Here is a 24,892-nt window from a genome sequence, read left to right on the forward strand (position 1 = left end):
GCGTTTTGATGTCGTACATTGTTGATGAACCGATTTTGAATTCATTCATAATGTGCGCACGCTTCGCTCCCAATTCTAGTCGTTTACATATATCGATTTTCTGCTTTAAAGTTAACACCACTCTCTTCCTTTTGGTTGGATGATCTTTTGGGATTTCCATAATTCAACCCAATGAGTTGTAACAACGTTGGAGAAACACAGTACTGGACTGGAACCCTGAAAAATGACTGATCAGAAGAGGCTATCCGGCAGCATGGGAGAGTGAGACTCCACATGCAGGGTTTCTGAGGTGTTCTGACTTCCGATAGCGCCAAGAGGCCGAGTAGTGGCAGTTTGGAGAACTCGGCAACCGTTGGAGACTCGGACTCGTAACCAGCAACATTGCCGGTTACTGAGGTGCGGTTTTCAGAGCGCGGTTTTGCCGGTAGCTCGAAAATGCCGGATTCCTGACCTCCGGATAGCACAAAGTTTCCTGTATCTAGTTATTTCAACCAGTTCAGCACTAGCATACGGTTTGTATTGTATCTTATATATAATATATTTTGGTTACCAAAAATTCTTGACTATCTCAAAGATAGTGGTTATATAATTAAGTGGTTATATAAATCGAAGTTGTCTTCGATCTGCTGTTTGAAGCAACCTTTTTGTGGTGTAGATAATGCCTCCAAAATGGATTGTCGCAAAGATCAAATTTTTAGTATTGCAGTAGTGAAAAAGCTGGACCTGGTTTAAAATCCTGAACTAAATCATTACAGTTCCAGCTTGTGTTTCCTCGCATGATAATATAGAAATTATTGCATATACAGAGTTTGGTGTTGGAAGTAATCCAAAACCTGTTCTGAAATGTTTCTGACCAGGAGAGAGAGATTACTGTAATTCTGGGGAGTTGGGGTATGGGGAGGGCAGGGGAGCAAAGGAGGGAGATAATCCCCAAATGAAAACTACTTAAAAGAGCTAATGGTAAAATCTGGTTAGGTCTTTCTCTAGCTGGTTAAAATGTGGTGTTGCTCCACAGTTAACTTTGTTGCCTCGCATCTGACTTTTGTCATTAGTATGCGCTTGCATAAATTTAACTTCCTCACTTTTTTTTCCTTCCCCTCAAGCTGCTAACTCTTATTGAGAAACAGTGCTAACGGCCTCCAGTATCTTGTAAGTGTTGGTAATATTCAATAATTAAAACAATTGTAGCTGAGCCCATTTCAGTTCTTGCTTAACATCATACGTGTTTACCAGCAGGAATCATCAGATAGTGATCAAAAGCAGGAACAATGTTTCCCCCATCCTCCCCATGTCAATAGTTTAGGAGCTTGGAGGCCAATTGTAGTGGTCCACTGCTGCCTCAGCAGAGATCAGCTAACTGACCATAGATTCTCTGAGCTATCTCCCTCGACCTTACATTACGACATACACCCTCCACTCCTCTGACATCAGACTTCTTGCCTCTTGCTTCCTCTGTTCCACTATTAATTGGTTATTCAGCCACAATGCTCCTGGCCCCTGGAATTCCCAATTGAGTTCCCTCTGCTTTGCCACTTCCATCCCTGCTTTCAAAACACTTCTCTATGAATTGGTTCCCTATCCTAGTCTCTTAGTTTCCTTGTTTTTATTCATGGTCGATGTCCACAAAATCCATTAAAAAAAATTTTTTTATAAAGTGTCCTGTAGAGCCTTCCCACACAAGTGCTCTATAAATGGAAGTGGTTATTGCGGCACCTTGAACCTTCTAGTCTGTATCAATTGGTGCTATACTAAGTGTGCATTTACCCACCAGGCCATGGGTAGGGCAGGGAGAAACGTTGACTGCTTTTAGAAAGCTTTTACACTCAAAATGAAGAATGCCAGTGCAGTGGGTGAAACACCAATGTCAGCACAGATATTCCAGCTCGGGAATAGAATGGGTTATATCAAGAGTAATGCTGCCTCTACAATGCCCCGGGAATCTACCTTCACTCCAACTTTCAGAAGAGCTGAAACTTTAACTCTGTTTCTCTCCCCGCGGATGTTGCCTGGCCTGCTGAGTTTTTCCAGCGTTTTCTGTTATTTCAGAAGAGCACATTCCACTACACCAGTGTGGTGATGTCATTTCCCACAGCAGTCATCTTTTGTGAGTTGTCTGAATGCATTTGCCAATTGGTGCCAAATCAGGAAAAAACTGCTGTAGGACCCAACGGGGACCAAGTTGAGACTGCCAGAAGTCATTTTACATAGGACCACTTTCAGCTGTCAGAAACAGACAAGACCTTAATTTCATCATTTGGAACTAAATTAGACCTCTAGTCCCAGAGGCAGAACGACAATGTGCTAACCCACTATGCTACTCAGTTCCTGTTAAAAATTTCCTATAATTATATTCTTGGTTTTTTCTGTGTTTGAAAGCTTTGTTTAAATGGTGAGTGCTGTTTACATAATTCTTTGAACAGGCTAGGAAAATTGATGAACCTGGCAGTGTGATGAAATCGACCCACGACTGTGTCGTTCATGGTTCCAACACCATCATCAAGTTTGCGGATGACACCACGGTAGTAGGCCAGATCACCAACAACGATGAGTCAGCCTACAGGGAGGAGGTCCAGCATCTCGTGAAGTGGTGCGCCGATAAAAACCTGGCCCTTAACATCAAGAAAACCAAAGAAATCATTGTGGACTTTAGGAAGTCCAAAGGCGGAAGTCACACCCCCATCCACATCAATGGGGCTGTGGTGGAAAGGGTGGACAGCTTTAAGTTCCTCGGAGTCCACATCACGGAAGACCTCTCCTGGTCCCTCAATACCTCCTCTCTGGTGAAGAAGGCCCAGCAGCGCCTATATTTCCTAAGGAGGCTGAAGGGATGTAACCTGTCACCCCTGATCCTCTCTAACTTTTACCGCTGCACTATAGAGAGCATCCTGACAAACTGTATCACAGTATGGTATGGCAGCTGTAGCTACTATGACCGGAAAGCCCTGCAGCGGGTAGTCAAAACTGCCCAACGCATTACCGGCACCCGGCTACCGACCATAGAGCACATATACCAGAAACGCTGCCTACGGAGGCCACAGTCTGTTCGCCCTCCTGCCATCTGGGAGACGCTACAGATGCATTCGCACCCGTACGACCAGATTTAGGAACAGCTTCTTTCCCAGTGCTGTCATCCCACTGAACTCCACAAATAAACTCTAAAGCCTGCACATCTGCCAATGCACTTTATTATGTTTATGTTAATATACTACAAGCCAAATGTATGTTGAATGTTTAAATGTCTTAATCCAAATGTACACTCTCGGGAGCCGCAAGCCTACATTTCGTTGTACTGCACTTGTGCACTAACAATGACAATAAAAGTTGATTTGATTTTTGATTGATTTGATTAACAGGCACAATGGAAAAATACATTATTGTTGAAGTAGCTTAGGTTAATAATTTTGTATGGCTGTGCAGAGATATCACTGTCTGATTTCAGTGAGACCTCCCAACAGATCCCTGATGTAAGCATTCCCAAAAATCACTGATACTCAAAATCTAACATAGAAGCAAAATAAATCTGTATTTGTTTATTGAGCCAATAAGGCTTATTTTTAAAGAAATGAATTTGTAAGGTTTAATTTGTCCTTTTTTCTAAGTTATGTAGTACTGTAATGCAACCTTCAACTAATAGACATTTCCAACTTTCTTTGTCCTCATAACCTTTCCATTTTGTTGTCTAGAAATATGTTGCACAGTACAACATATCGGCGATGCAGTGTTCTAAAATAGAGGTTAATGATCTTCTTCAAACTGTGTTAATTAGGTGATTCATACACAGTACTGTACATAGTATTTTGTGAGTGAGTAGTGCCAATGGTGCGATTTGAAACGGAAAGGAGTAAAAACACACTCATGGTTGTCATATTTCAGGATTTTCTGACCCTTTTTCTAGAGGATTTGGGGGGGGGTGCGGGGGGAGAGTTTTATCTTTGCGTTTTTAAATGCAATGTATTCTCACTAGTTTAAGAAAGAGAACGTTCTTGGGTAAATAGAAAAGCACCTCTTGGACAGTATGTTGCAATACCCTTTGACCTTGGTCTGACTGTGAATCATAGAATGGTTACAGCACACACAGGTCATTTGGCCCATCGAGCTCGTGCTGGCTCTCCAAGAGCACTTCAGCTAGTCCCACTCCCCTGCTCTTTCCCTGTGATCCGGCAATTTTTTTTGCTTCAGGTACTTATCCAATTCCCTTTTGAAAGCCACGATTGAGTCTGCTGCCACCATCCTTTCAGGCAGTGCATTCCAGATCCTAACCACTCGCTGCGTAAAAAAGGTTTTCCTCCTGTCGCCTTTGGTTCTTTTGTCAATCACCTTAAATCTGTGTTCTCTGGTTCTCGACTCTTCCGCCAATGGGAACAGTTTCTCTCCATCTACTGTCTAGACCCATCATGATTTTGAACAGCTCTATCAAATCACCTCTCGATCTTCTCTGCTCGAAGGAAAACAACCCCAGCTTCTCTAGTCTATCCACGTAACTGAAGTCCCTCATCCCTGGAACCATTCTTGTAAATCTTTTCTGCACCCTCTCTAAGGCCTTCATATCCTTCCTAAAGTGCGGTGCCCAGAATTGGACACAATACTCCAGTTGAGGCCGAACCAGTGTTTTATAAAGGTTCATCATAACTTCCTTGCTTTTGTACTCTATGCCTCTATTTATGAAGCCCAGGATCCTGTATGCTTTTTCAACCACCTTCAACGGTGTGTGCAGATATACCTCCAGGTCTCTGTTCATGCACCCCCTTTAGGATTGTACCCTTCAGTTTATATTTCCTTATGTTCTTATCAAAATATATCACTTTGCACTTTTCTGCGTTTAAATTTCATCTGCCACGTGTCCACCCATTTCACGAGCCTGTCTGTCGTCTTGAACTCTTATCGCTATCCTCCTCCCTGTTCACGATCCTTCCAAGTTTTGTGTCATCTGCAAATTTTGAAATTGTGCCCTGTACATCAAAGTTCAAGTCATTAATATATATCAAGAAAAGCAGTAGTCCTCGTACCGACCCCTGGGGAACACCACTGTATACCTTCCTCCAGTCTGATAAACAACCGTTCACCGCTACTCTCTCTTTCCTGTCACTTAGCCAATTTCATATCCATGCTGCCACTGTCCCTTTTATTCCATGGGCTTCAACCTTCCTCGCAAGCCTATTATGTGGCATTTTGTCAAACGCCTTTTGGAAGTCCATGTACACCACATCAACCGCATTGCCCTCATCAACCCTCTCGGTTACCTCATCCAAAAACTCGATCAAGTTAGTTAAACACGATTTGCCTTTAACAAATTTGTGCTGGCTTTCCTTAATTAATCCGCACTTGTCCAAGTGACTGTTAATTTTGTCCCTGATTATCGTTTCTAAAAGCTTCCCCACTGCCGAGGTTAAACTGACTGGCCTGTAGTTACTGGGTTTATCCTTGCACCCTTTTTTGAACACGGGTGTAACATTTCCAATTCTTCAGTCCTCTGGCGCAGTCCCATATCTAAGGATTGGAAGATTATGTTAGCACCTCCGTGATTTCCTCCTTAACTTCCCGATGCATCAGGATGCATCCCATCCAGTTCTGGTGACTTAGCTACTTTAAGTACAGACAGCCTTTCAAGTACCTCCTCTTTATCAATTTTTATCTCATCCAGTATCTCCACTACCACCTCTTTTCACTGACTTTGGCAGCATCTTCTTCCTTGCTGAAGACAGATGCAAAGTACTCATTTAGTACCTCAGCCATGCCCTCTGCCTCCATGTGTAGGTTTCCCTTTTGGTCCCTAATTGGCCCCACCCCTCTTACTACCCGTGTATTATTTATATGCCTATAGAAGACTTTTGAATTCCCTTTTATGTTAGCTGCCAATCTATTCTTATACTTTCTCTTTGCCCCTCTAATTTTCTTTTTCACTTCCACTCTGAACCAGGGCTTAAAAAGAATAGAGACAGTACTTGGGTTTTTGGAAAGAGGATGCTGTGTAGGCAGTTGGGCAGCAAGAGATTGTAGCGAGAGGAGGTTCTACTGTAGGACAGAATGCAGAGGTAGATTCAGTTAAAATTAACGAAGATGACCCATTGAAACGGAGTAGGATAGCGCATTTGTTATTTTCATATGTGGAGAAAAGTTGTATCGATTGAACTAAACCGTTCTGATCATAAAATACTGCTCTGTACATGCTCCTTACGATTAATGATTCAAACCAAGTCTTGCCTCATTCAGTGTTGACCAGATCTGTGTTAAACTTGTATGGGACCTTGGTTAGACAACAATAACTTGTGTTTACATAGCGCCTTTGACGTAGTAAAACATCCCAAGGCGCTTCACGGGAGTATTACAAGACAAAAATAAATGTTGACATATAAGGAGAAATTAGGGCAGATGAGAGGTAGATTTTAAGGAGTATCTTAAAGGAGGAAAGAGAGGCGGAGAGCTTTAGGCAGGGAATTCCAGAGCTTAGGGCCTAGGCAACAGAAGGCATGGCCACCGATGGTTGAGCGATTTATAATCAGGGATGCTCAAGGGGGCAGATATTTCCGGGTTGGGGGTGCTGGAGGAGATTCGAGATAGGGAGGGGCGAGGTCATGAAGGGATTTGAAAACGAGGATGAGAATTTTGAAATAGAGGGGTTGCTTAACCGGGAGCCACTGCAGGTCAGCGAGCACAGGGTAATGGGTGAATGGGACTTGGTGTGAGTTAGGACGCGGGCAGCCGAGTTTTGGATCACCTCAGGTTTACGTAGCGTAGAACGTGGGAGGCCAGCCAGGAGTGCATTGGAATAATCAAGTCTAGAGGTAACGAAGGCATGGATGAGGGTTTCAGTAGCGAATGAGCTGAGGCAGGAGTGTAGACGGATGATACGGAGGTGGAAATGGGCAGTCTTAGTCACGCTGTGGATATGTGGTCGGAAGATCATTTCATGGTCAAGAATCACACCAAGGTTGCGAACAGTGTGGTTCAGCCTCAGACAAATATTAGGGAGAGGGATGGAGTCAGTGGCTAGGGAACGGAGTTTGTGGCGGGTACCGAAAACAATGGCTTCAGTCTTCCCAACATTTAACTGCAGAAAATTTCTGCTCATCCAGAACTGTGTGTCTGACAATTTAAAGACCACACTTGGAGTGCTGTGAACAGTTCTGGTCTCCATATTATAAAAAGGACATAGAAGCACTGGATAAGGTGCAAAAAAGATTCACTAGAATGATACCAGAACTGAGAGATTATACCGATCAGGAAATATTAGGTTGGGGCTCTTTTCTCTAGAAAAGTGAAGACTGAGTGGTGACCTGTTAGAGGTCTTTAAGATTATGAAAGGGTTTGATGGGGTAGACGTAGAGAAGATGTTTCCACTTGCGAGCGAGACCAGAACTAGGGGCCATAAATAAAAGACAGTCACTAATCAATCCAATAGGGAATTCAAGAGAAACCTCTTTACCCAGAGAGTGGTTAGAATGTGGAATTCGCTACCACAAGGAGTATTTGAGGCGAATAGCATAGATGCATTTAAGGGAAAGCTAGATAAGCACATGAGGGAGAAAGAAATAGAAGGATGTGTTGATGGGGTTAGATGAAGGGTGGGAGGAAGCTCGTGTGGAGCACAAACACCGGAATGGTCCTATTGGGCCGAATGGTCCTTTTCTGTGCTGTAAATACATTGGCCTGGATTTTGAGGTCGGTGGTGTAAGTACTGATTACGCCGCCGACATCTGAACGGAACGCAAATTTACCTGATGGGGACCCTCCTTCGAGAACTTGCTGTTTGACGCTGCATAGTAGAGGGTAGTGTAGTGGCCCACGGATCCCAGGGGCGCGCCGTGTGTGTAGGCGTACTTGGCATCGTGGGCCGGTGCTCCAATCAGCAAACGGAAGAAGTCTCATTATTTATAACATAGATATTTATGCACATTAAATCTCGGAAAGCTTTAGTAATGACGTTTTTTTTTCCTTTCCTCCACTTTCTGCACGGATTTATTTTAAGCATATGCTCCACATAGATGCAGAAAAAAATAAAAGCCTCAATGTAGCAACCGCTTCCTCCGAGCTTTTCATGGACAATAAATACTTTTCATGGACAAAGTCCTAAATGCTTCTATTTCCAGCCCTGCGCCTGTTTGCACCAGCTGTAAAGTTTTCAGGCGTAATTGCTGGGCAGTTGGTGGGCAATTAGCTCAACTCTGCACCAGCAATAAGGATTTTCCTGTCTGCAGATCATCTGTCAAGTCGGTACTTCACAGATCGCATGTTTGGGATTTAGTGCATGCGCATGTGGAAATTCCGAGCTTGCGATCCATTTCAAAGGCGGCATGACAGCATACTCTCATACTCAGAGTACGCCATCATACTGACCGCAAACCTAGGCTATTGTAATACTTGTAATGTTTGGAGAGGTTGAAGAAATACATTTGCAAAATATATGGATATTTGGTTTAGGTCACAAAGGAGCCCTACTGTCATGCAAATCGATACAAGGCAGTGTAAGTTAATGACTATGAAAGAAAGATGCTTAGATGACTTATGGTACCGACTGACACCACTGAACCCAAAAAAGTATCGATCACAGACTCTAATTTGTAATCGTGATATTTGTCAACATGCTACGTGTACTGTGATGTTTAAATCATCTGTGCAAGAACTGATAAACTGGATTTATCCTGCTTTGAAGTGGTTAAGAATAACTTACTAAATAAAAACTGTTTATATTTAACATTATTTTATGTAAACTTCTTGCTGTTGTGTAAATTCTAGCATTGCTAGGAGATCTTTTATCTGTTTGTTTATGAATCCATGTGACACCTTTACAGGTATAATGCTGAGCATGCAGGATAAATACATTCCCAAAGCCAACATGTACCAGTTAAGTAAATGCAACCCTAAATGGATTAACAAACAGGAAAAATGGCTTGTACAAATCCTGCAGGGAGGAATGAAAAGGGGCTCGCTGGAATTAAGAAAATGCAGAAACAGTTTAAAGGGTAATCAGTGGGGCAAAGAGAGACCTGGCAAAAGACATAGCAGCTGAAGCTAATCATAACTGGCAAAAGATCCCGAGGCGACGTAAGGAAAATTTTACACAGTGAGTTATGATTTGGAATGCACTGCCTGAAAGGTTGGTGGAAGCAGATTCAATAATAACTTTCAAAAGGGAATGGGATAAATATTTGGGGGAAATGTGCAAGGCTATGGGGAAAGAGCAGGGGAGTGGGACTAATTGGATAGCTCTTGCAAAGAGTTGGCACAGTTATGATGGGCTGAACCACCACCTTCTGTGCATCATTCTATGATAACAGTAAAAAAAAAATCGCAGCACCACAACAGCAAGAGGGCAGTTAGAGAAGAGGTGAAAATGGGCTTGAAACTGAGGCTGAGCACAAAATAGTGACTGACTGCTTCCTCTGAATATTCACAAAGGAATACATGAGTAACATGTGTTCTCCAAACAAAAATATCCCAAGTATAATCAGTGAATTCACCATGAATGACATGGAAGTCCTAGACAGGCTAAATGGACTCAAAACAAACAAATCCTTAAGGATAGATGGTATTTATCCCAAAGTTCTAAAAGTCTAGGGAAGAGATTTGTGAGGTATTAATTGTTTGAGGGATTTAATGGAACCTTGGACAGTACCAGTAGATGTCTTCCCCATATTGAAAATCATGACGAAATAGAAGGGGGAGTTACAGACCATTCCATGTGGAATTGATTATCAGGGTAAATATGAGGATCATATCTGCACTTCAATAATCTAATTAACAACAGTCAACATGGATGCAGATGGGGAGGACTCTGCCTGACCAATCTCCTCAACTTCTTTGGGGAAGTGACAATCCAAGTGGACTGTGGGAAGTCCAATGCCATGGTGTACCTTGACTTCCAAAGGCTTTTAACTTCCACACAAAATATTACTAATTAAACTCAAGCTGTGGGATCCAGGGTAAACACTGGGAATGGATAAGAAACTGGCTGAAAGATGAACGATTGGTTAGAGGAGTTTGTTAAAGAGTAGGGGGATATTACTGAATGGGGTCCTTGGCTCTATACTGGAATCATAACTGTTTCTAATTTACATACATGACCTGGATTCAGAAATTCAATACAAAATAGTTGAATTTGCAGATTATACCAAACTAGAAGAGGTAGTGGAATGGGAAGAAGCAGCTCCTATATTACAGAATAGATTGTACAAAATACATAACTGAACAAAACAATGGTAGCTGAAGTTTAGTGCAGATGCATGTAAAGTGTTTTGCATCCTAGAATGCTGCTCAACAAATCGTTCTATGGGATCTTCCAATTCCATCTAAATGGGACTCGGTTTAACATCTAATGCAAGAGACTGCACTTCTGTCAATGCAGCACTTCTTCACTACTGCATGAAAGTGTTGGCCTAGATTATGTGCGTGAAGTGGAGCTTAAACCCATGACCACCTGAGTCCGAGGCAAGAGTACTACCAACTGAGTCAAACTGATACGTGGAAGGCTCAGTCCATTTACAGCAATATATCTCCATCAGTTTCCCCTCTCTGCCCTTTAAAGAAAAAAATGAGCATTGAACACACCATTAGGGATAGCATAAGATCCAAGGAGAGTACATATAAATTGGCCAGAAAAAGCAGCAAATCTGAGGATTGGGAGCAGTTTAGGATTCAGAAAAGGAGGACAAAGGGATTAATTAAGAGGGGGGAAATAGAATATGAGAGTAAGCTTGCAGGGAACATAAAAACTGACTGTAAAAGCTTCTATAGATATGTGAAGAGAAAAAGATTGGTGAAGTCAAGCGTAGGTCCCTTGCACTCAGATTCAGGGGAATTTATAATGGGGAACAAAGAAATGGCAGACCAATTAAATACATACTTTGGTCCTGTTTTCACAAAGGAGGACACAAATAACCTTCCAGAGATGTTGGGGAACATAGGGTCTAATGAGAGGGAGGAACTGAATGAAATCAGTATTTGTAGGGAAATGGTGTTAGGGAAATTGACGGGATTGAAGGCCGATAAATCCCCAGAGCCTGATAATCTACATCCTAGGGTAAGTGGCCCTAGAAATAGTAGATGCATTGCTGGTCATCTTCCAAAATTCTATAGACTCTGGAATAGTTCCCATGGATTGGAGGGTAGCTAATGTAACCCCACTATTTAAAAAAGGTGGTAGAGAGAAAACAGGGAATTATAGGCCAGTAAGCCTGACATCGGTAGTGGGGAAAATGCTAGAGTCCATTATAAAAGATGTAATAGCAGAGCACTTGGAAAACAGTGACAGGATCGGACAAAGTCAACATGGATTTACAAAAGGTAAATCATTTTTTGATGATGTAACTGGTAGAATTGATAAGGGAGAACCAGTGGATGTGGTGTATTTGGACTTTCAGAAGACTTTCGATAAGGTCCCGCATAAGAGATTGGCGTGCAAAGTTGAAGCACATGGGATTGGGGGTAAGGTACTGACTTGGATAGAGAACTGGTTGGCAGACAGGAAGCAAAGAGTTGGAATAACCGGGTCTTTTTCCGAGTGGCAGGCAGTGACTAGTGGGGTACCGCAGGGATCGGTGCTAGGACCCCAGCTATTCACAATATATATTAATGATCTAGATGAGGGAACTAGATGTAATATCTCCAAGTTTGCAGACGAGACAAAGCCGGGTGGGCGTGTGTGCTGTGAGGAAGATGCAGAGAAACTTCAGTATGATTTGGACAGGTTGGGTGATTGGGCAGATGCAGTATAATGTGGATAAATGCGAGGTTATCCACTTTGGTGGCAAAAACAGGAAGACAGATTATTATCTGAACGGCAATAGATTGGGAAAAGGGGAAGTGCAACGAGACCTGGGTGTCCTTGTGCACCAGTCGCTGAAGGTAAGCATGCAGGTGCAGCAGGCGGTTAAGAAGGAAAATGGTATATTGGCCTTCATAGCGAGAGGATTTGAGTACAGGAGCAAGGATGACTTGCTGCAGTTGTACAGGGCCTTGGTGAGACCACACCTTGAGTATTGTGTGCAGTTTTGGTCGCCTTATCTGAGGAAGGATGTCCTTGCCATGGAGGGAGTACAGTGATGATTCACCAGACTGATACCTGGGATGGCAGGAATGACGTATGAAGAGAGATTGGGTCGATTAGGCTTATATTCGCTGGAGTTTAGAAGAATGAGAGGGGATCTCATTGAAACTTATAAAATTCTAACAGGACTAGACAGACTAGATGCAGGAAGGATGTTCCCGATGGCGGGAGAGTCCAGAACCAGGGGTCACAGTCTAAGGATAAGGGGTAAGCCATTTAGGACTGAGATGAGGTGGAATTTCTTCACCCAGAGAGTGGTGAACCTGTGGAATTCTCTACCACACAAGGCAGTTGAGGCCAACTTATTAAATTAATTCAAGAAGCAGTTAGATATATTTCTTAAAGCTAAAGGGATATGGGGAGAAAGCAGGGACCGGGTACTGAATTTGGATGATCAGCCATGATCTCATTAAATGGCGGAACAGGCTCGAGGGGCCGAATGGCCTACTCCTACTCCTGCTCCTATCTTCTATGTTTCTATTTCATTTTTTCTTTTGGAATTTGGGGATGATGGGTAGGAAGAAATTCTAACTAATGGGCATTGGAATGGAGCTGAATTATCGAACTGTCACGAGTCTGGAGCATTTCACCTGATACTATGATTCAGTGATTTAAGTTATTCAAAAAATGGACTGAAAAACTCTAATGCTTTTAGGTGGTTTCATAGTTGCAAGTAAGGTCAGATAATTAGACCTTCCCCAACAGTTCCTTGCAGGAAGAGCAACAAACTGTGATTCTTGGGCACAAATTCACCAGCTTGTTAGTGTGAAGCTGGTCTTTCGGAAAAATTAACAGCATTATTTTAATTGGATTTATTTTGCACATGACCCAATATTGTACCTTACATGGGAGTGCTTGGTGCTGACAATAGATGCTAATATTGTGGGGCAGGGCGAAGTGCCAGTGTGTGGATATCAAGTGACTACAGGATTGTGCACAACTGTGATGTCACCGCATTCATCAATCTCATTTCTTGATTGTAAGTTGCACTCAATGGTTTCCTGATGATGTGTGCTCTACTCGTACCATGGCTGTATGAAGGACACGAATGGCTCAGAAATGGGTAATGCCTGGTTCCTAGTTTGTATTTTAACTACTGTGGTTAGTTTCACAATTGCCCAGAAAGAAAATTAAACCAGCATAATCCGACAGCAGCAAAACTGCAAACTGGTTTTGGTTCTGGATTGTGCATCCCAGCTGTATTAGTTGATGTGTATAGTGTAATTGCATTGTACAGTACTTTCTGCAGATGTTCACATGCCATAAAAGAGACACTGGAATTGAGACTGGATGCAAGTCTGTTCGCTGCTGTGAAGGTGGCTCTAATACTTGGTGCCTAAACAGATTATTTGCTACAGTGACTCATTAGCATTGTTGATGAAATGTGATTCTAATGGCTTTAGGATGCATCAGATCATTATAATCCAGTTTAGTTAACCTCATACAGTCTTGAGATATTCAGTTGTGCCTGTTTGATTCTCTGATTTAAAAAATTTGTGTCCAGTATTATAAATCTTTGACTGATGTGTGGCAACTGTTCACATTGGTTTCTGGTTTCTATTCGATCATCTTGTGAAGCCTGCTCCAAATGAACAAAAGAGCTTGGCTCAATTATTTCCTTTGCTAGGAAACTACCCTTGGTCCAGAGTGTGTGCACATTTGTTTTTTCTAGGTTGAGATCTGTGGTTATGACTGATTCGACCAAAAGGCACACCTCTAGCAGCAGGTCTGATGAGGAATCCAGCGTAAGCCTGTGCATTTTACAACCAGAAGCATTCCAAGAAAGATGCACAGCCAAACCGCTTTCTATGTTGTTTTGGCCTGGCATAAGTCATTAGAACTTCTGTGATGTGAATTGTTCACAAAACCAATGGGGTAATTTAAAAATAAAAAATCTGACGGCAAACTCTAAATCACCACGATTGTCCATTCATCACTGTAGCTGGGAGATATGAGAAGTGTGCTTTAACAAAAATATTGAAAATAGGTGTTTATACAGTGTCTTTTATTAATGAAGCCTTAAACGATGTAGGGTATATTGAAGCAAAAGCAAAATACTGCAGATGCTGGAAATCTGAAATAAAAACAGAAAATGCTGAAAATACTCAGCAGGCCAGGCAGCATCTGTGCAGAAAGGAACAATGTTAATGTTTCGGGTCGATGAAAGGTCATACTGCCTGACCTGCTGAGTAGGTTATATTGATATTAGTGGAGGCGTGCTGTTGTCCATTTGAAACTGCCTGAATACAAACTATTGTTTAAGCTTAGCATCCAATGGAAACCTGATATTTAAAAGTAATTGCAGTTCCTATAAATTTTCCAAACTCACTATTAATTAATGCTATTTAATACATCCACTTTTTTGTGAGCAATATCCTGTATATTTGAGTATACATTGCTGTGAATGTCTTGCCTTGAGTCCACAATTAGGACAAATGATCGATCGTATTGGGTGAAAAGCAGTTGAAATAGAAGTTATGACTATACATACAAGGAGTTTTCATTGTGAATTTGAGGAATAATGTAGAGATTTTAAAGCAGTGGGGGAAATCCTGTTTAACCTACTAGGCTAAATGATGCATAGATATTGTTTAACATTGCTGGTAAGAATGGCTAGAAACCAGGGTTTAGGTCGTTTAAAAATTTTTTTTTAAAAATATGCTGTTTTCTTTCAGAATAATATGGAATCCGAAGAAACTGAAACTGTTGAAGAAGAGGGGTTCATGAGCATTGCCCCACTGCTGCAGGCCCATCATGCCATGGAAAAGATGGAGGAGTTTGTCCACAAGGTAAGTTAATCTGAGTAAAGGTTATTGCATGTAAATTCTATTATTCTGAAAGAATAATTGTCATCTTCAGTAGAAAAGTTTTATGCAATTGCTTTCATGAAATGTTCCTGTTGATTCTTCTAATGAACCCTTTGTTTCAAGACCAATATGTATTCTAAATTTACCTTTCACTAGTATTACGTTCTTAAAATACTTCTGTTACCTTACATTTCTGTGCACTCTTAACAGTAAATTTGATTTTAAACAAATTGAAATATTAATTTATCTAATTCTACTTTATGACGTGTTGCTGTAGAAATTTCTAGGAAATCACTTTTGCAGAAAATAGATGAAAGAAAGTTTTATGTATTTTGTCACTGATCAAGTCATGACTAGTATGTTGGACAAGCAGTCTGAGGCAGTTAAGGGGTTGAGAAAAATGGTGGAGAGGTAGAGCTAGATATCATCAGCACCTATGACATCCAGTCCATGCATGTGAATAACATTGCCAACGAACAGCATGTAGGTAAGTAAGAGGAGAGGGCCTAATATAGATCCTTGTGGGATCCCAGAAGTTATTGCTGGAGATGTGATGGCAGGAAGGGAACAATGCAAGGATAGTCCTATGGAGCTGGACGACAAAGGAGATGCTTTGGAGGAAGATAGCATGGTTAACTGTATGGAACACTGCAGAAAGGTGGAGGAGAATGAGGAGGGGTAGTTCACCAGAGGATGTTGTCTGATTTTGGCCAGGGTTGTGTTGGTGCTATGAGAAGGGCGGAAGCTGGACTGGAGGGATTTGAACAGAAGTTTCAGCAGTGATAGGCACAGAAATGGGAGGCAATGCTATGTTTGAGGACCTTGGAGAGGAAAGGAAAATATAAATGGGACAGTGGTTGGAGAGGTGCGAAGAGGGTGATGCAGACAGTGGTCTTGAAGGACAGGGACAGTGCCTGAAAGGAGGGAACAATTGACTACATCAGCTTGGCATAGGGGCCAGGAAGGGAAGTTGAATGGAGAGATGATTTGAGGGAGGAGGAGATGTTTATTGTGGACAAGATGAAGAGGTGGTGGGGGGTGGGTGGGTATAATGAGTGAGAAACTGCAACAAAACTGGAGTATTGGTCTGGGGGTGCGAGCCTGGTGGTGGTTGGCGTCTGGGAAGGGGAGGAAGTGGCAGAGGCAGCAGCATAGATGGTCTTCGTGAAGGCAGCTTCACTGAAGCCAGAGTGTACTTGATAACCTGATGATGGGTGTCCTGAGTCTGGCTGAAGGGGGAAGTTGGCCTAGTAGCTGTGGTCAAGGCTATCTGGTGGTATGAACCTGTTGGCAAGTCAGTCTGGCTGGTGGGGTGAGACAAGGGGCTGGCCTGACAGTTTGGGCTCTGAGGCGGATGGTGGCAAACTGCATAACCAGAAAATATTTTTAGATGTGTATATTTGGCTGTTTCAACTTCTCTTCCTCCTACTCTGTTGGCTCGGTTCCACACAGCTGTTTGACTCTGTCCCATACGTTCGGCAGCCAATCGTGTCTTGCATGGATCCAATTGAACTAAAAAAAAAAAAGTTTGTCTGTCCCAAACTTTTCTTCACTCCGTCTCTTCCATAACGCCTGCCAAGATGATGTCACACACTCACTTGACCCTAAATGCACATGGTTGCATTTTGTTGCAGTTGTACCAAGGGAAAATAATATTTAGGATAGGTAGAGGAGGAAAGTGCAGCTGCTATTATTCAGTGTTTACAACAGATCATATTAAATTGCATCACCAATTGAATTTCCTATGTCTACATTTCCATGAACAGGCCTCTATTGTATGTAGTCACAATGACTATTCACTAAGTCTGATTGCATGTTTTAATAAAAATGCCTGTAAAATGGCAATCTAAGTGTAAACTGTTCCTGTAGCCCAATATTTTATATCTGTCCATAAATGAATCCATGTCCAATTGTTCCTTTTATTTTAAAAAAATGCTGTATAGGATGCACTTTTAAACCCCATTTTCATTTAGATGTACTTCAAAAATATAATTTTTTTTAATCAATAATTTGTATAGGCAAATAGTAAACTTAGTGAAATGTATAAATTACTTGTCTTTAGGCTTGCAGCCAATTTAGTGGAGTCAGTTTACTCCTTGTACTGCAATGGTCTCAAGTGCACCCACAGGTTCAGGTTCACTCAACAGTCACAGCAAGATGAGTCCAATTCTATTCAATTCCTGTACACAACTCTCTGGTTCCAAAGTAAAATAGTTTGTTACTGCTCTTGTATGTGTCTTCCAGGAGTACATATTGAAATGTACCAAACGGAGTCTTGGTTATACCACTGGATAAGAACTATTTTTTTTTTTTTTAAGTATTTAATTTGTGTGAAGTAACACGCCTAAAGTTAAAAGAACAACCAACTAAATTTGTTTCTCCATTTTTGTGTAATCCTGACTTTTGTAACTAAACCTGTATACTTGTTTTCTCGTCTACGCACTGCAAATGTTCAAAAATATTTGGACTTGTTTTGGCATGACTAGTAAATAGCCACAACACTGTCGCAGTACCAGGAGGGAACTGATAAATTGACTGCAAGCCCAAGGATAAATAATTTATACCTTTCACAAAGTTTATTATTTGTAGACTTTTCTTCCCAGGTAACCTAATAGGAATGAGTAAAATCAAAGCTCCTTTTAATTAAAATGGGATGCAACTATTGATCAATTTTATTTTGAGTTGCTTAACTGTGTTAAAACAGTGTAACCAAATGTAAGTGATGTTTAAATCTATACACTCTATTACATAGCTAAGATGTCATTCTACCAAAGTAGAAATTGGGTGTGGGAGTCATTTTGACTTGGCATGATTCTTAGCAGGCATTGTAATTAATAATACCATGATTTGTCCTGAAACAAGATCAAGAGAAATGCACCAGCAATATTGGCCCTTATTGAATTCATCTTCAAAAGAAGTGTTAACTTCAGTGGTATTTGTATCGATGAAGCATTAACAACAGTTTGGGGCACAGGTGCAGCAGTTGATTTGAGTGGAGGCTGCAGCACCAAAACTCAAAGAAATAATGAAAATAAAACATGATGTGGACTGTAACTCAGGCCATAACTCAGAAGTTAAAAACAAAGTATTGAGCTCAAAATTACCAACCAGAGCACAACTTTGCAAAGGATTAGCTTTGTTTTAAAGATTATTAGAATATTCAGAGATATGCTTAGAAATGAGCAACAGGTTTGAGGTGTTTTGATAGGATACAGAAAGAGAAGTGGAAGAAAATATTAAACAATTTTAAAACAGCATTGGTTAAAATAGTTAAAATTTTGTGGGCCTGGAGTTTTGCAAAGGACTGATAGCATTGTTGGCTCTTGGTTGATAAATTCTAAATCGAAGCACTAAAATCTGTTAACCTCAGCAACTTGAAATTAATTGGAGATTCAACATTTATATGTGGCCCCAAGGCTCCATTGTACATACCTATCTGATCCACAAAGACAAAAACTTGGATGCAATTTTCTGACCATTAGTACAAATGTTCTGCTCCTGGATATACTGAGGATCTACGATGGCCTACATATTGCACTCCGAGGGTTTCCCACCATGCCACTCTGTGTATATCTTAAAAATGTAGATATCGTTAGTCTGAGTACTAAACTCTTGCAAGAATCAAACTCTGCTTACTCACTTCACATTCATTATAGAAAATGCTGAGATCCCTCTAAGATTAATGCTTGTGTTTATTTCTAACACCAGATTTCTGATTGGTCACGTTGGAGGACAAGATTTGATTTCTGCTTGGTCCTCTTAGAGGACAAGCAACACCCAGCAGTTTATCTGGAATGTGTAATTAGATCCTGCCTGCCTAAGTAATGAAGTACTTTGCAAAGTGTAATTCGAGCCATTCTGACTGCCAGGCTTCAGACAGTGCTCACATCGAACAGACAGGGCTCACCCTCACGGGTTAAAACCTCTCTCTTTCTGTGCCCGCCCCCTCCCCCAACCTCCACCCCGGGTACCTGACTGTCTCTTCGCCGCGCCCAACCCCTCAAAAGACCCCCAACAAGTCCCTGACCTCCTCTCCGCCCCCCCCAACTTAGATGTGGCATTGTGTGTAGATTGTTAACCGGTTTATTGGGTATGAAGTGAATAGTGACAGTGTCATGACTTCCGGATTTCATCCAGTCCACTGTTATCACATGCCATACATACACTGAGCTTTCCGAGAAATCCAGCAGGTCGAGGGGGAGGAGAGGGAGAACGGGGTGGGGTTGCAAGAACGGGATCCATCTTACCATCTGGATCATGTTTTCACTCTCATTTCCCCCCCCCCCCCCCCCCCCTTAGATCTGGATCACGTTCATCCCCCATCCCCACTGTCCTCTCCGTGGTCTTTACCTCACCCCCTCCCCCCCCTTCTCGATCCTCGCTCTCCCTCCCCCCTTCCCGATCCTCGTTATCAATAGCCTAGTGATTTATCTATCCTGAGCGCCACTACTTTTTTCAGAATCAATTCCTTTTCTACAGCTATCTCTAACAATTGTTCCATGTTCCCATCTACTACACCTACAGTCTCCCTTCCACTGACTATCCGATACAGCTCCATTTATGTAGTTCACAGGGTTAATAGTGGCAGAAATTCAGAACTGCAGCATTAGGGAGAAAGGATCTGAATGTTTTCATTCATCGGGTCTTCAGCCAAAAAGTGGAAGTGCACATATTTCACCATGTAAGAAATAAGCTCCTAAGCTTCCTCAAAGAAGCTACTAAGATGATTTAATGTTTGTTTTGCATGCAAGTATTACACTTTATTTTTGCAAATTTCTCGGATTTGTGCAGAAAATGCCGTTGATTTGGTTGAAGGTAATGTGGTAGCCATTTTTTCCCAATCTGTAAAGCTTTGAATTGTTATCAGTATATTTTTGTGTTTGTATGTTTTGCTTAAAATATAGAGCAGAGTTTGCAACCTACTTCCAAAGTTCACTGACTCTAGTGTTCATTTGAGTTTTTTTAATGCCAATTTTTCGACTGACCCAACAACTGACTAGAAAATGTTGGTAATTTTTAACTTTGTCACCTGGGTGGTAACCTGGTGGAGGGGGATCACCTGCCCCTTCTAGAACCTGCCAGATTTTCATTCCTTTGATTTCAATGGAGCTAAAATCAGGTGTGTTCTAAAACTGCTCCATCAGTTTAGTTGAAAATTACCCATATGATCTCCGAATTAGAACTTGGAAAATAGGCTATATGTACTAAAGGGAACTTTATAGTGCTGTTTATTAAAGCTGTTCCTGTTGCAGGTGTGGGAGGGGCGATGGCGTGTCATCCCCCATGATGTACTTCCTGATTGGCTGAAGGACAATGACTACCTCCTGCATGGTCACAGGCCACCTATGCCATCTTTTCGTGCCTGCTTAAGAAGTATCTTTAGGATCCACACAGAAACCTTGAATATTTGGACACATCTCATAGGTACAGTATACTGCAAAGCAGCTGACTCAGCACTAACCTACTAGCTACTAGTTCGTAATCTTACAAGCGGCAGAATATAATGAATGGTTGTCGGCATAGTTTGTTGGATTTAGTCTGTTTGGGTAAATGTTTTAATCCCATATAGAGTAATTTTGGTTCTTCCCTCCCTGCAGGCAGCGACTCAGCTGATGCAGCTACAACAGCATGAGCAAATGGCTCTGTAAAGATGGACATCCCTTCTAGCCTTGGATGCCAGTTTAAAGGCATCTGAGTGGAGAAAATTTCAGTACTGGCTGTGTGGTGCATTGGAGGAAAATATTAAACCCACAGATGTTATGAGGAGAAAGTGGGGCAGTGGGAATAGTTTTGATGGCTACAGTAAAGAGTGGGCACAGGCACAATGGGCTGAATAGCCTCCTTTTGTGTTGTAAACTACCATGGATCTTAAATTGCCAACTTGGCTCAGTGGTAGCGTTCTCGCCTCAGGTTTTGGTTGAAGCTCTATCCTGGACTTGTATATAATCTAGGCTGACACTTCATTGCAATACTGAGGGAGTTCTGCATTGTCAGAAGTACCTTCTTTTGGATTAGACAAACCGAGACATAAAAGATCCTATGGCACTGTTCAAAGAGGAGCAGGAAAGTTTGCCCAGTGTCCTGGCCAACATTCATGTCTCAACTAACACCAGCAAAAAATGATTAACTGGCCATTTATATCATTGCTGTTTATGGCACTTTTTTCTGTGCACAAAATGGCTGTGATGTTTGCCTACAGAACAACAGGAGTACATTTCAAAAGTAATTAATTGGCTATGAAGCAGTGATCTTCTGAGGATGTGAAAAACACTTGTATAACTACAAGATCTTTTTTTCTCTCATTTTAATGAGGAAGGATAAATCCCTGTTCTCCCCAAGCCGTATGTAACAAGCATTTGTCAATGTCCAGTGTTATCCCTGAGCCAGCTGCTAGGAGAGATCCAACAATGCCGTAGGAACAGTTTTATCATTGTGCCCTTCTCATTATCGTCCTTCTCATTCGCATATTCCTCATCCTCATCGTGGCTGAGATCTGAAAGGGTTGGAGAAGGCCATCAAGTGTACTTCTCTTTTTCACTAAACTAAATAAGCCTTTTGGGACTCATTCATTTACATGAAATGCAAGATAATAAAGCAATTAACTCAAACTTGAGAGAAGGAAAATAAAGGATATCGAGACTTTATTCTCCAGACTTTTCTCTTTCCCTCTTCTGAGGGCATTGACTCTTTGCTAGGGTACGGCTCTATGGATGGCATTACTCTCCAGTGCCTTCACCTGTCATCAGGCTGCTCAACAGTGAGGTGCATTGCAGTCAAGCCCACTGTTGTCCACACATACAGCAGTTGGATGGGGGAAACGAGAAAGTGAGTCAGCAGAGCAAATCCCACCTGCCCTCGCCAGATGTCAACACACATCCACTTCCAGTTGGCTAACTATCAGGAGCAGGAACCCTGTTTTCTCCTTTCTTTGTCATCCCCACGCAGCACCCCCCCCCCCCCCCCCCCCCCCAACTCCAAAGGCTTTGCAGCTGTACTGCTGTCTCAGCTGGGATCCGTTAACTCCGCATAAGCCTAGGATCAAACTGGTCTGTATGGGTCAGCTATTCCTTGGATAAACTTGCTGAACCATTGATAGAAAACCTGAAATCAGAATATTTTTACCATTTCATATTTCATGTTAATCAAAATATTTAACTTCAGATTCTGCAGGTGAACTGTAAACAGAATAGAAGATAACAGAGTAGACAAGGGTAATTCAGTAAATGTAATTTATCTAGATTTTCAAAAGGCCTTCAATAAGGTACCACAATAGACTAATGAAGAATAAGGTCAGAGAATGCAGAGTCGGGACAAGTAGCAGAATGGATAGCTATCTGGCTTCAAGACCGAAAGCAGAGAGTAGGGGTAATGGGTAGCTATTCACAGTGGCAGAAGGTGAGAAGTGGTGTTCCACAAGGATCAATGCTGGGCCCACTGTTGTTCACAATTTATATTAATTTAGATTTTGGAATCAAAAACACAATTTCTAAATTTGCGGATGACACCAAATTGGGATAGTCAATACTGAGGAGGACTGCAACAAATTGCAGGAAGACATTAATAAACTTGCAGAATGGGCATGTAATTGGCAAATGAATTTCAACACCGATAAATGTGAGGTATTACATTTTGGTTGGAAGAATAGGGAGATCACTCATTATCTGGAGGGTGCGAGTCTAGGTGGGGTAGAGGAGCAAAGGGATCTGAGTACAAATGCACAAATCACTAAAAGTAGTGACACAGGTTAGCAAGGCCATAAAAAAAGCAAACCAAGTACTAGAGTTTATTTCTAGAGGGGTAGAATTGAAAAGTAGTGAAGTTATGCTAAACTTGTATCGAATCTTGTATAGACCACACTTGGAGTACTGTGTACAATTCTGATTGCCTTTATATCCTTTTTATAATATGGCACTGGAGAGGGTGCAGAGAAGATTTACAAGGATGATACCAGAAATGCTAGGGTATACCTATCCGGAAAGGATGGACAGGCTGGGTCTCTTTTCTCTCTTGAAATGAGAAGGCTGAGGGGTGACCTAATAGAGATCTTGAAAATTATGAAAGGTTTTGATAGAGTAGATATAGAGAGAATGTTTCCACTTGTGGGGAAGAGCCTTACTAGAGGCCATCAATATAAGATAGTCACCAAGAAATCAAATAGGGAACTCAGAAGAAACTTCTTTACCCAGAGAGTGGTGAGAATGTGGAACTTGTTACCACAGGGATTGGTTGAAGTGAATAGTATAGATGCATTTAAGGGGCGGTTAGATAAGCATCTGAGGGAGAAGGGAATAGAGGGTTATGCTGGTAGAGTTAGATGAGGAAAGACTGGAGGAGGCTCGAGTGGAGCATAAACGGCGGCATGGACTGGTTGGACAGAAAGGCCTGTTTCTGTGCTGTATATCCTATGTAAGTTTAATAGCAACAGAGTAACAAATAAAACAGACTTAAACTGTGAGTTATTTAATACCTAATTCAGCTCTCCATTTTCAAACAGACTTGGAATGTTTTTTCCAATGTACATGTGTGTCTCACCAGTCTGACTTAACCACTGGCATTTGTAAAAGATGCACATTAACGCTCTTACTAATGTGTGACGCAGAAAATCTGCGTTACAACATTAAAATTTGACATGTTGATTTGGCAGTAGGAAAAGGAAATGTACTGTGCCAATGCGCAGCTGTTTATTTCAATTGATGACCCATGGGAGAACTGCATCTTACTTTACTTAGTTTTTGGCAGAGTTTGCTGAATTACACAAAGCTAGCTTTGATAACATTGAAAACTGAACACTTGAGTCTGCATAATTTTCCGAGGTATTCCCTTTGTATATATGGAGCTAATAATTTTAGTACATAACCAGATAAACTTTGAAGCTTAAGCAAGGCACTGGAGTTGAGTATTCCTGAGTAGTGCAAGATAACCCCACATGGACTACAGGCTCAGCACTGGGAAAGAAATATCAGAACACTTGGCAAGTCCAAGCCTGCTTTAACTGCCTTGATTTTCCCTTTCTCCTTTGCATCATTCCCTAATGAGTGAACAAGTGGATGTATTGCTTGTCCATCTTACTGTTAGTTGGAAGGTAGATGAGACTCTAGAATTGTGAATGCAAATCCATGTTGTACTAAAAATAACATCTGATAATAGTTGTGAAACTATTGCATCACCATTGTATTTGCAGTAGCTAGAGATATCAAATGGCCAAGCAATTGGGAATGCTGCAAGTAGCCTCTGCATCCCTGGGCTAGGAAAGGGAAACATCAGCAAAGGTTTTTACCCCTGATTGCATTACAATGATCCTGCTGGAACATGAACATCTGCAGAAGTCCGCTGCACTGCCTTTCAAAATCAAATAGCTGTTGACTATGCTTGCACATGAAACATGGCCACTTGCATCACAAAGATGTCCTCATTGCACATTCACACAAGTGAACATTTGCAGAGGGGTCACTGAATAGCAGGAGAAAGCACCCTAGCCTATTTTCTCCCTTTCCAGTGGGAAATACAGACCAACTGTAGCACCACTTTTGAAAAGAACTTGTATTTATATAAGCATCTTATTATATCCTCGTGATGTCCCCAAAGTGCTTCACAACCAATAAATTACTATTAAAGCCTAGTCATAGTAGTTATGTAGGCAAGTGCAGCAGCCAACTTGTGTACAGCAAGCTCCCATGAACAGAAAATTTAGAACAACTAATTAATCTACTTTTGATATTTTGTCAGATATCAGGAGAATATTTAAGCTGTAGAGCCAAAAGGGACTTTCTCTGAAAAACCTGTTTAAGCCAATGTTTAATTGAGCTGAATTAAAATGGGTAGTTGCTACCAAAGCGTTTTGACAAAGGGTTTGACCCGAAACTTTGACTCTATTTTCTCTCCACGGATGTTGCCTGGCCTGCTGAGTTTTTCCAGCATTTTCTGTTGTTATTACCTTGATTTCATGGTCATTACTACTCGTATCCTTTCTGTTTTTCAATGATGTTGATGCATTATCTTTAAAAACTAACTAACTATGAAACCATATTCTTCTATGCTACTG

General features: G+C 41.5%; 1 protein-coding gene across 2 annotated transcripts in view; it reads left to right on the forward strand.

Moving 5' to 3' along the window:
• The window catches only part of LOC147106115 (adiponectin receptor protein 2-like), a 106,504-nt gene that overhangs the window by 58,905 nt on the left and 22,707 nt on the right, over window positions 1-24,892 (forward strand). For both annotated transcript variants that reach the window (XM_086008896.1, XM_086008897.1), the window contains exons 3-4: window positions 14,719-14,832; window positions 20,103-20,274. In XM_086008896.1, the coding sequence (XP_085865022.1) occupies window positions 14,719-14,832; window positions 20,103-20,274 (286 nt within the window). The remainder of the gene's footprint in view (window positions 1-14,718; window positions 14,833-20,102; window positions 20,275-24,892) is intronic.

The sequence above is a fragment of the Somniosus microcephalus genome, chromosome 16, assembly GCF_052327205.1.
Source record: "Somniosus microcephalus isolate GS21.2 chromosome 16, FLI_Smic_1.0, whole genome shotgun sequence".
In the NCBI taxonomy this organism is placed as follows: Eukaryota; Metazoa; Chordata; class Chondrichthyes; order Squaliformes; family Somniosidae; genus Somniosus; species Somniosus microcephalus.